At 55.6% G+C, this 11,116-nt stretch overlaps 1 protein-coding gene across 1 annotated transcript; it reads right to left on the minus strand.

The window, feature by feature from the left end:
• Positions 1-3,440: 3,440 nt before the first annotated feature.
• Positions 3,441-5,418, minus strand: LOC125433456 (iroquois-class homeodomain protein IRX-4-like). The gene is made up of 2 exons (XM_048497964.1): positions 5,248-5,418; positions 3,441-3,914 (listed from the first exon to the last, which is right to left on the minus strand). The coding sequence occupies exons 1-2, from the start codon at positions 5,416-5,418 to the stop codon at positions 3,459-3,461; spliced, it is 627 nt and encodes a 208-aa protein (XP_048353921.1). The 3' UTR covers positions 3,441-3,458.
• Positions 5,419-11,116: the final 5,698 nt, after the last annotated feature.

Consider the following 11,116-nt stretch of genomic DNA (forward strand, 5'->3'; position numbering starts at 1 on the left):
CTAATAGGTGGGAAACAAGATGTGATCAAAGATATTAGGAGTTCTGAAAAGGCTGTTGAAACCATCAAGTACCCCTGCGATAAGATATAGGTCAAGAAAAGCCACATTCTGGACAAGAAGAGGAAGAGTTTGGATTTATAACCCCCCTTTCTCTCCTGCAGGAGACTCAAAAGGGCTGACAATCTCCTTGCCCTTCCCCCCTCACAACAAACACCCTGTGAGGTGGGTGGGGCTGGGAGAGCTCTGAGAAGCTGTGACTAGCCCAAGGTCACCCAGCTGGCATGTGTGGGAGTGCACAGGCTAATCTGAACTCCCCAGATAAGCCTCCACAGCTCAGGCGGCAGAGCTGGGAATCAAACCCGGTTCCTCCAGATTAGATACACGAGCTCTTAACCTCCTACGCCACTGCTGCTCTCTGTTAGGACAGAATATGGCGAAACAGTTTGGGTTGTGTATTTTGTTCCCAATCTTACTTCAATCTGTATGTAGAACATGGTGTGGTTGAGTTCCTGGGTAAGTATAGAATCGTAGAGCTGGAAGAGACCACCAGGGTCATCCAGTCCAACCCCCTGCAATGCAAGAAGACTCAATCAAAGCATTCCCGACAGGTGGCTGTCCAGCCTCTCTTTAAAAACCTCCAAAGAAGGAGACTCCACCACCTTCGGAGGCAGCAAATCCCACTGTCGAAAGCCCTGACTGTAGACAGGGCCCTCTGGGGCAGCTGTCCAATCAGGCAGGCATCAGGAATAGGGGCGGTGAGTATGACAGACAGACAGACCAACCAAGCAGGTGAAGGGTCCAGCTCAGGGCTTTGGTGTCTGTAACACAATGCCAGGGTCCGTCTCACCTGATGGGGGACCAGATTGCCAGCCACCAGGTCCCTCCCTGCTTTCCAGTGACCCAGACGGCCAGCAGTTACTGGCGGGTTCCTCCGAGCCCATCGCAGTGGAGGCAGTTGGCTCAAGGCCCCCAACGTGTTCTGCGCAGACCAGTTTGGCCATCAGCAGAGGCCAGAGGGAGGCCTGGGGGCAGCCAGGCCCACGACTCGTTCCCGGCTGCCTGTCTGAGGGTCCACTTCTCTTTTCATCCACAGAGCAAAGGACAGAGTTGTTTGCAGCTCCAACTGTGACGTTTGGGTGACATTAAAAGCCTGCCTCTCGGTGCCCTCTGCCGTTGGTCTGTTCCATTCATTTCCTGGGTGCTGCAGTTTCTCTGCTGCTTCTTGTTCTCCTGCAACAGGGTTGTGGTGTCCGCAGGTGATTCTCAGCCTGTCCTCCGGGCGAGTGGGCGGGGGGGCCAGCTGTGGCCATCCCTTGGGCTGCAGAAGGATGAGTTCCACAGGGCTGCCTTGCCAACAGGGGGCACCTACCTAGAGCGAATCTAAACATGTTCACCATCACCACCCTCTCCATTTCCTCTTGGGGACGGGCAGTGCCATAGTGCCAAGTGGGGGATAGGGGGGTGCGATGCACCAGGCACGCGCAGGGCGCAGTTTCCCCTCGCTCAGGCTGGGGCATGCATGGGATAGCTGCCCAGGAGTACAGAAAGGGCCGGGTTTCTCACTGGGATGTCTTCTGAGCCCCCTCCAGAGGTGGGATCCAGCAGGTTCTCACCAGTTCCCGAGAGGGGGTTACTAATTGGGTCCGCTTTTCCGCCTCCACGCCCTCGCCTCCCCGAGAGGCATCCTGCCTTTGAATGTGAAGGTTCCATATAGCAATTGCGACTAATAATGTAACTCCCTGAACTGGGTTAACCCCTTTCAGGTACTGCAATTCATGGATTCTCAGCCTTTTGTACCTTTTATCTCACCAGTCTCTATCCAAGAACCTGTGTGTTTCACCAGTGCTGTGTTCAGATTTGTGAGTTGGGGCATTTTCTATAATGTGATGATGATTTAGAAATGACCTGGTGCAAAACAATTTGGGGGGGGGCCATGGTGGGGTGGCATCAGGTTTTGCCCAGGGCTCAGGTTTACCTAGGTACGCCTCTCTGCCCCCTTTGCTGAGGGGGGGCTGGCGAGGGAACCTGTTACTAAAATTTTTGGATCCCACCACTGGCCCCCTCCCACAACATGCCAGAGCAAAAGGCAGACCTCTTCTCCTGTCTGTCAACTGCATTAGGGCACGAGCCAGACTGAACGATGCATACAGAGGAGGTGTTGTGGGGTTTCCGGGCTGTATGGCCAGGTTCCAGTAGCATTTTCTCCTGATGTTTCACCTGCATCTGTGGCTGGCTACTGGAACACGGCCACACAGCCCGGAAACCCCGCAACATCCCAGTGATTCCGGCCGTGAAAACCTTAAACAATACGATGTGTTTACCATGGTGAAGGAACAAGCTTGTTTTCTGCCGATCGAGAAGTCGATCTCTGGCTCCCAATCTTGATCCTCCTTGATCTGAGATTGCAAAGGCCTTAGCAGACCAGATGCTCGGGAGCAGCAGCAGCAGAAGGCCCTTGCTTTCACCTCCTGCAGGTGAGCTCCCAAAGGCACCTGGTGGGCCACTGCGAGTAGCAGAGAGCTGGACTAGATGGACTCTGGTCTGATCCAGCTGGCTTGTTCTTATGTTCTTATGCTGCTCCAGAGACTAGGACCAGGAGTCATGGGTTCAAAGCAAAGGAAAAGAGATTCCACCTAAGCATCAGGAAAAACTTCCTGACAAGGCTGATTGACAGTGGAATGCACTACCTTGGAGTGTGATGGAGTCTCCTTCTTTGGAGGTTCTTAAAGAGAGGCTGGATGGCCATCTGTCGGGAGTGCTTTGATTGTGTGTTCCTGCATTGCAGGGGGCTGGACTGGATGGCCCTTGGGGGTCTCTTCCAACTCTATGAATTCTATGATTCTATAAATCAGACCCTATATGAACAGTGTGAGATCTTTGGGGCCCTTAATTGAAATAGTTGCCTTAAAAGCCTCATTATCTGAAAACAAGGCAGGAGTTTTCTGGATCCTCAGCGCCGGATGCGTTTGTTGCACAATAATCATGGAGCGACCCTGCGGGGAATTTGCGTTTGGGTTTTTCTTTCCCCACCGTAGGGAGGGATTCCGTGAGGGGCACTCGGGGGTCTCCTGGAACAGGCGTCTGCTGTTGAGGGTTGGACATAAAAATCCCATCAAACTCTACTTCGCGACAACGCCTGCAAAGTCATACAAGGTTGGAGAAGCAAAGAATGTCCAGAGGGGCCCCGTGGTTACAGACAACAGAGTGGGTCCCATCTATCGAGAGAGGCGTTGGGTTGCCTCGTGGCATTGATTCAAGAGGACACCCATCTTGCCCAGGTAAGCATAGCGCCCGCCCCTCCCCCCCCGACAGTTCCGACAACTGAGATTCCAGGGATGTGCAGGGCCCACCGGGAGGTTGGCAACGCTACACGAGAGCGTCTCCCGCCTGCGCAGATGAAGGGCTTCTGGGTGGCTCGCGAGTGTCTCTTATACCCCCCCGCCCCCTGCGATCTGGGCTCAGTCTGCGCAGGGCTGGGGGTCGCCGGTGGCCAGCTGGGCCAGGCACCAGATCTTGGCCTTGGCGGGCCCTGGCGGGGGCTCCTGGCCCAGTGAGCTGGGGGGCTGCTGTGGCGCCGGCGGGGTCCCGGGCTCGTCGCCGTCGTCGCCGTCGTGGGGCTGGGCCGGGGCCGCGGGGCTGCAGCGGGGGCCCTTCTTGAGGCGGCGCCGGGCGTTGGCGAACCAGGTGGACACCTGCGTGAGGCTCATGCGGCTGGCGAGGGCCAGCAGCACCTTCTCGCCCTTGCTGGGGTAGGGGTTCCGCCGGTGCCGGCCCAGCCACGCCTTCAGCGCCGCCGTGCTCTCCCGCGACGACGCCGCCGACGCCGCCACCTTCGCCCGCGGCCCCTCCTCGACGACGCCGCCCCAGCAGGGCCACTGCAGCGCCGGGCCGGGCAGCTCGCAGGGGGGCAACACCTGCAGCGGGGGAGGGGGGAGGGGGAGGGAAGAAGCACCAACAGCGGCCGTCAGTCGGGGGAGGAGGACAGTGGGGGTGGGCGGCTCGCAGCGCAGGACCGACGGGCGCGCGGGCGGCCTTTTTCTCCCCTGGCAATGGGAAGGCCTCCTCCTCCTCCTCCCTCCTCCTCCTCGCCCCGTCCTGGGGCTGGCAGAGGCGGCGGCGGCGGCGGCGGCAAATATTGCAGCCCCTGGCATCACCTGTGGGAGAGTCGAGTGGAAGAAACAAATCGGGGAGGGGGGGGGGCGCAGAGCAGCAGGTTTGAGCCCGACTGAGAGAAGAATGACGAAGGGCCCGTCGGACACACCTGAGCTAGCCAGGTGTGGGACTCCTCCTCCCTGCCTGTGGCTACTGGAACCGCAGCTGCATCCATCCCTTGGTCAGAGGTGCCGCTTGAGCAATAATAGTTCATAAGTCTGTTTCCCTGCACAGGACAAGCCGTGCCTGGTGGTGCGGAGGCGACCCAGCCAGCCCCGAAAGGAGAACCCTGCCGGCTCCGCTCTGCAGGGGCGGCTATTTCACAGCCATCTCAGGAGGAGACCGTTGAAGATGCATTTGAGGCACTGCTTTTCTCAGAAGGCTTCTCTCGGGGTGCCCCATCCCCCATTCTTTGCTGAGGAGATGGGGGCTATCCTTTTGAGGGTCCATAACTTTGCCCCCCCCCGAACCAAACTGCACCAAACCTTGGGGGTGCCATCATGACAGTCTCCAGATGATACCCTGAAATGTTGGTGCTGATACATCCAAAAGTGCACCCCCTGCAGGAACATCCCAGAAATTTGCCCAAGAATCTTTGTTCTGCATTGAGTTTTCTGTATTGCTGTCAATGGGGGTTGCAGGCTGGGGGGGGGGGGGGGCATTTCTGAAGGCACAGTCTCAAAACTTTCAGGGTCTCATCAGGAGACTGCCCTAATGATACCCCCCAGGTTTGGTGCAGTTTGGTTCAGGGGGGCCAAAGTTATGGACCCCCAAAACTGTAGCCCCTATCTCCTATTAGCTCCCATTGGAAACAATGGGGGATGGGGCACCCCCTTTGGGAGTCCATAACTTTGGCCCCCCTGAACCAAACCTCACCAAACTTGGGGGGTAGCATAAGGACTGTCTCCTGATGATACGCTGAAACTTTGGTGCCACTAGCCTAAAAACTACGGCCCCTTCAGGCCAAAAATGGAAAACGACTAAAAATACTCAGAAACGAACCCAGCATTTTGATGCCCCCCACAAGGTGGTGCCCTGGGCAGCTGCCCACCTTGCCCAATGGGCATTACGCCCCTGCCTTCTGGGCTGACTTACCGGCTGAGCCAGGAGGCCAAAGGGGGCTGCAGGCAGCAGGCCGTAGCTCTGGAGGGCAGGATAGGCGCAGGGGAAGTGGGGCAGAGGGGGGAATGGGTTCCCCAAAGCCCTCCAAAGATCTTCCCAGTCCTCCGGCCCAGTGGGCAGCCTCCACGGGGGTCCCGTTGCCATGCTGCAGAGGTGACCTGTGCTAGGAGGGAGGGAAGCTTTATAGGGCGTGGGGCTGATTGACAGCTGATTAGGGGGCATTAGCCTGGGCACAGCTTACGTTAAAGGGCCTGCACCCAATTCCACAGCTGGTGCTGCCACCTCTCCACACTGGCCCTGTGCCAAGGGGCTAGCCCTTCAGGATCCCCAGGTGGTTGCCATGAACGCCCACACAGCAACCTGGGTGTTCAGGGTGTTCGGATCTGACCTCCCCCAGTCTCATTGCTGCTGTCGCAGAAGTTTGAGCTCTGCAGAGCCCCGGTTTTATTTGCTGCGGCCAGCCTGACCCGTGAAAGACAGCCACAGCCCTCCGGGAGAGGGGGGGTCCACTTCCAAGCTTCCCCACCTACCCAGGGAGACCCTGCCCCCCCCACTGCTGAGGACCACCCTAATACCGTGTTTCCCCGAATATAAGACAGTGTCTTATATTAAATTTTGCTCCCAAAGATGCGCTATGTCTTATTTTCAGGGGATGTCTTATTTTTCTGTGTTCTGTTCGTCGGGCATGCTTCCAAACAAAAACTTTGCTACGTCTTACTTTTGGGAGATGCCTTATATCTCGCACTTCAGCAAAACCTCTACTATGTCTTATTTTGGGGGGATGTCTTATATTCGGGGAAACAGGGTAGCTGCAGGATTTTCCACTGTAGGAAAGAAGACAACGAAGAGTTTGGATTTACACCCCGCCTTTCTCTCCTGTAAGGAGACTCAAGGTGGCTTACTAGCTCCTTTCCCTTCCTCTCCCCACAACAGACACCTTGTGAGGTACGTGGGGCCGAGAGAGTTCCAAGAGAACTGTGACTAGCCCAAGGCCACCCATCAGGAATGCAGGAATGCAGAAACACATCTACCTCACCTGATAAGCTTCTGCCACTCAGGTGGAGGAGTGGGGAATCAAATTCGGTTCACCAGATTAGAATCCACCTGCTCTTAACCACTACATCACATTCCACAGCAGGGGCCTCAGTGGGGACGGCTGTGCCAGCCGCTGCCCAGGGTTTGTACCCCCAGAAGCCACAGCCAGGCGGGAGGGGGCACAGAAATGGGGAGCCACCTGACCTCTTTGCCTGTCTGCTGAGGGAGGGGTCAACTTCCCCCACCCCAGCAAATAGAAAAAGGGGTGTGGCCAAACTCCTTGGACTGCGCAGTTCAAAATGCAAGAGAACAAGGAAGGAATTCGTTAGAGGGGACAGAAAGTCAGTGAATCTAAAAAAGGGAGGAGGAAGTTTGGAAAGGCTGGATTGGAACTCAAGAAGGGAAGCTCCACCCCCTGCCTGGCATTCTGGCTAAAACAGACCCGTGGATTTCCTTCATCTCTAGACCTTCCTGCCCGACCCATTTTTTAGAAACACCGATCGGCCGTTCTTAATGTTGGAAGAAAGGGACTTTACGCTGATTCCTGCCTCATCCTGCAGAGGGGTTTTTTACTAGCGAGCTAGTGGCTAGATAGGGACTTAGGAATGTGTCACCTTTACTCTGTCATGCTGACTCTATCCCTTTGATGTAGACTGATACTCTTAGGGACTTCCTCCCTTGCTTCCGCCTTCTTCTCGACCCTCTCCATCTGACCTTCACCATGCCTAGAGAGAGGATGTGTCTCCTGCGCCTCCGCCTCCATCCAGCTAGATTAGACTAGATAGTGAACCTACCTCTCCACCTTTCTATCCAGAATGGAGTTCACTAATAAATACTCTTTTCATTAGATTAGAAACTACAAACTACAAACGACTCCCGACTTTCTTTTGTGTCTGAAGTTCTCTCTAGCCAGCTCAGCCAGGCGTGTGTGCCCAGGTAAGCTTCCCTGTGTTCAGCCTCTGTGCCGCTCTGCTACTTTTCAAGGGAAACACACTCACCAGGTGTGGTCCTCCCAACACTTAATATGCTTTATCAGACCTTGCACCAGGATCGGTTACTTTTCACTGACACTGTTCACCGCTGCGGTCTGAGTGGCAGCCGCCATCGGCTGGCTTATTTGTTTCAACCTGGGCCTCTCCCGGCATCCATGCCGTGCCCCTGCTCCTTCGGCTGATGCTCGGGGGGGGGGGGGGGCTCACAGGGGGCCCCAGAGATCCATCACATTTTGGGACTATCAGCTTGTGAGAGTCACTGATGCAAAACTCTGCTTCCTCTGGGCCATAGCTCAGCTTTCTACCTCATTTCCCCTTCCTTGCATTGAGATTTAAACTGGGAAGACTCTGGGAATTGAGAATAAAACTGCAAAGATTGTCGTGCCCTTATATAAAGCAGTGGTGCGACCACACTTGGAGTCCTGTGTCCAGTTCTGGTTGCCACATCTCAAAAAGGATATCGAAGAGATAGAAAAAGTGCAGAGAAGGGCAACGAGGATGATTGAAGGACTGGAGCACCTTCCTTATGAGGAAAGGCTGCAGCGTTTGGGACTCTAGTTTGGAGAGGAGATGTCTGAGGGGGGATATGATTGAAGTCTATAAAATTATGCATGGGGTAGAAAATGTCGACAGAGAGACATTTTTCTCTCTTTCTCACAATACCAGAACCAGGGGGCATCCATTGAAAATACTGGGGGAAAGAATTAGGACTAATAAAAGGAAACACTTCTTCACACAACGTGTGATTGGTGTTTGGAATATGCCGGCTCAGGAGGTGGTGATGGCCACTAACCTGGATAGCTTTAAAAGGGGCTTGGACAGATTGATGGAGGAGAAGTCGATGTTTGGCTACCCATCTTGATCCTCCTTGATCTGAGATTGCAAATGCCTTAGCAGACCAGGTGCTCGGGAGCAGCAGCAGCAGCCACAGAAGGCCCTTGCTTTCACATCCTGCAGGTGAGCTCCCAAAGGCACCTGGTGGGCCACTGCGAGTAGCAGAGAGCTGGACTAGATGGACTCTGGTCTGATCCAGCTGGCTTGTTCTTATGTTCTTATGTTCTTAAGACTCATGATGAAACCCACAGCAAACCTCCCTGGCTCAATTCCACCCCCACCCGTTGCCATCTTCCCCAGGACAATTTCCCAGCTGGCACTCACCTGAACAAGGGAGCTCAGGTAGAATTGAATAGCAGCACAGAAGCAGCACCTGAAGAAGCCGCCGGATTCCCACGGCTGGAGCTTTCAGGCATCTGACTCGCCAGCGTGATGTCGTGGGTCAGGGCAGGTGGACTCTAATCTGCAGAACCGGGTTTGATTCCCCGCTCCTCCACATGAACGGTGGAGTCTCATCTAGTGAACCAGATGTGTTTCCCCACTCCCTCATTTCTGCTGGGTGACCTGGGGCTAGTCACAGTTCTTCGGAACTCTCTCAGCTCCACCTGCCTCACTTTAAGGCAGTGGTGGCGAACCTTTGGCACTCCAGATGTTATGGACTACAATTCCCATCAGCCCCTGCAAGCACGGCCAATTGGCCATGCTGGCAGGGGCTGTTGGGAATTGTAGTCCATAACATCTGGAGTGCCAAAGGTTCGTCACCACGGCTTTAAGGTGTCTGTTGTGGGGAGAGGAAGGGAAAGGAGCTTGTAAGTCCCCTTGAGTCTCCTTACAGGAAAGAAAGGTGGGGTATAAATCCAAACTCTTCTTCTTATACCCTGAAACTCTCTGAGGCGCTCTGTGTGAGTGTGAGAGTGTGTGCCATGAAGGATCATCTGACTTAGGGCTGTTGGAATTAGCAACACCTTTTTCTTGCGGTTGTTTTCTCATTCCAACAATGGTGACTCCCCCCCCCCCCCGTGGGTCTTCCAAGCGAGAGGCATTTGAAGATGGTTTGCCACTGCCTGCATCCACTGAGAGAGTCCTGAGAGAACTGAGACTGGCCCAGGCAGGCTTCGATTGGGGTGCTGTGTGGTTTCCGGGTTGTGTGGCTGTGTTCTAGCAGCATTCTCTCCTGACGTTTCACCCGCATCTGTGGCTGAATGCATCTTCAGAGGATCTGAAGACTCAAGGGGACTTACAAGCTCCTTTCCCTTCCTCTCCCCACCAGAGACACCTTAAAGTGAGGCAGGTGGAGCTGAGAGAGTCCTGAGAGAACTGTGACTAGCCCCAGGTCACCCAGCAGGAATGAGGGAGTGGGGAAACTTCAGATCCTCTGAAGATGCCAGCCACAGATGCAGGTGAAACGTCAGGAGAGAATGCTGCTAGAACACGGCCACACAGCCCGGAAACCACACAGCACCCCAGTGATTCCGGCCGTGAAAGCCTTCGACAATACAGGCTTCGATTGTTGGGGCAGGGAAGCAAATCCGGTTCCCCAGATCAGAGTGTGCTGCCGTCAACTGCTGTGCCCCACTGGCTGAGGTGCTCCTAGACATGACGGGCAGTCCTACTGCAGCCCAGCACAGCTCCCCTCTGGTACTACTGAAATACTTGTGAGTGTGTCGTGTGCCTCTGGACCTTGGTCTCAGTTTGCCACAAACAGGCCAACTTGGCTATTTTGCAAACAGAATCCTCCAATGTATTGTCGAAGGCTTTCACGGCCGGAATGAATCACTGGGGTGTTGTGGGTTTTCCGGGTTGTGCAGCCGTGTCCCAGTAGCATTTTCTCCAGCGTTCTGCGTAACCCATCAGACCCCACGGAGTGACCAGCCCCAGAGAACCCCCACAGGCAGAGTCCGTGGCCCGCTGTCGGGAGCAGTGCATGCGCGCATGTGTGTGTGAGTGCCTGGCACGCCTCTGGCTACGGAGTGCGCTGTAATCCTTGCAGCTGCAGCTCTGCCTTCAAGGGCTCCGGTCTCTTCTCTGGGCCCTGAGAGCAAAACGAACCCGGGAGTAAGTTGGGGTGGGGGTGGGGGGGCGGATAGAATGTGGTCCCCTCCTGCCACCCCCCACCCCGCCCCCGGGATTTAGTTCTGACCTTTGGCTCCCGGGCGCGACTCCCTTCAACGGCGCTGCTGCTGCGCTAGGCTGGCCGACAGCCCTCGGCTGCCCTGAGACCGTCTCAGGCCCCCGGCCTCCCTCCCTGGTTCTGTGCCGCCATTTTACACACAACCACATTTTGCACTTGTGTTGAATGTGACATCACAGACAGTCAGGTGAGTTGGAGCCCCCTGACACACCTGCAGGCTCCTCTGCATGAAGCAGCAGCCCACCTAGCTGCTATTAAGTGATTGGCAGGTCAAGAAGGATGATCAAGAAGCCCCCCCCCCCTCACACCCCTGGGTCCTGTTGAAGTCCTTCCTGGCCACCATTCTGGATTTGGCAATGGCAGTGAGTGACCCTCTGGCAAGCAGCAGGCGGAGGTACACTGCTCTGCAGCTTGGAGGCTCCACTTAGGTATCACAATAACATCTCCTGTATTTTCCGGCCTCTGTCCTGGGTAGGCAGAGCCCCATTTGAACCCGTGCCAGGCCTTGCTCCCCTCTGCCCTGTCTCGTCTTCCCAACCTGGACCTGCATGTGGGGTGGCCGTGGGGCTGCCTCAGGCTGGGGAAGCAGCACCGGACGAAAGGCGGAAGCCTCTACATCTTGAGCGGGAATCCTGAAGAACCCTCGAGCCTTGTGTGACCCCCAGCAGGGAACCCAGCCTCTGGGTCAGGTGACGCCCGCAGGACGAAGGGGCAGCCGAGGTTCCTTTCACATCTCAGTTGCCCCACATGTTGGTCTGCGGGAAAGATTTTGGTTTAACCCCCCCCCCCCGCATCAGTTAAACCAGAATGCCCCCCCCACCAGAAGAGCTTCTCTATGTGGGTTGATTAT

This window comes from Sphaerodactylus townsendi, linkage group LG05 (genome assembly GCF_021028975.2).
Source record: "Sphaerodactylus townsendi isolate TG3544 linkage group LG05, MPM_Stown_v2.3, whole genome shotgun sequence".
In the NCBI taxonomy this organism is placed as follows: domain Eukaryota; kingdom Metazoa; phylum Chordata; class Lepidosauria; order Squamata; family Sphaerodactylidae; genus Sphaerodactylus; species Sphaerodactylus townsendi.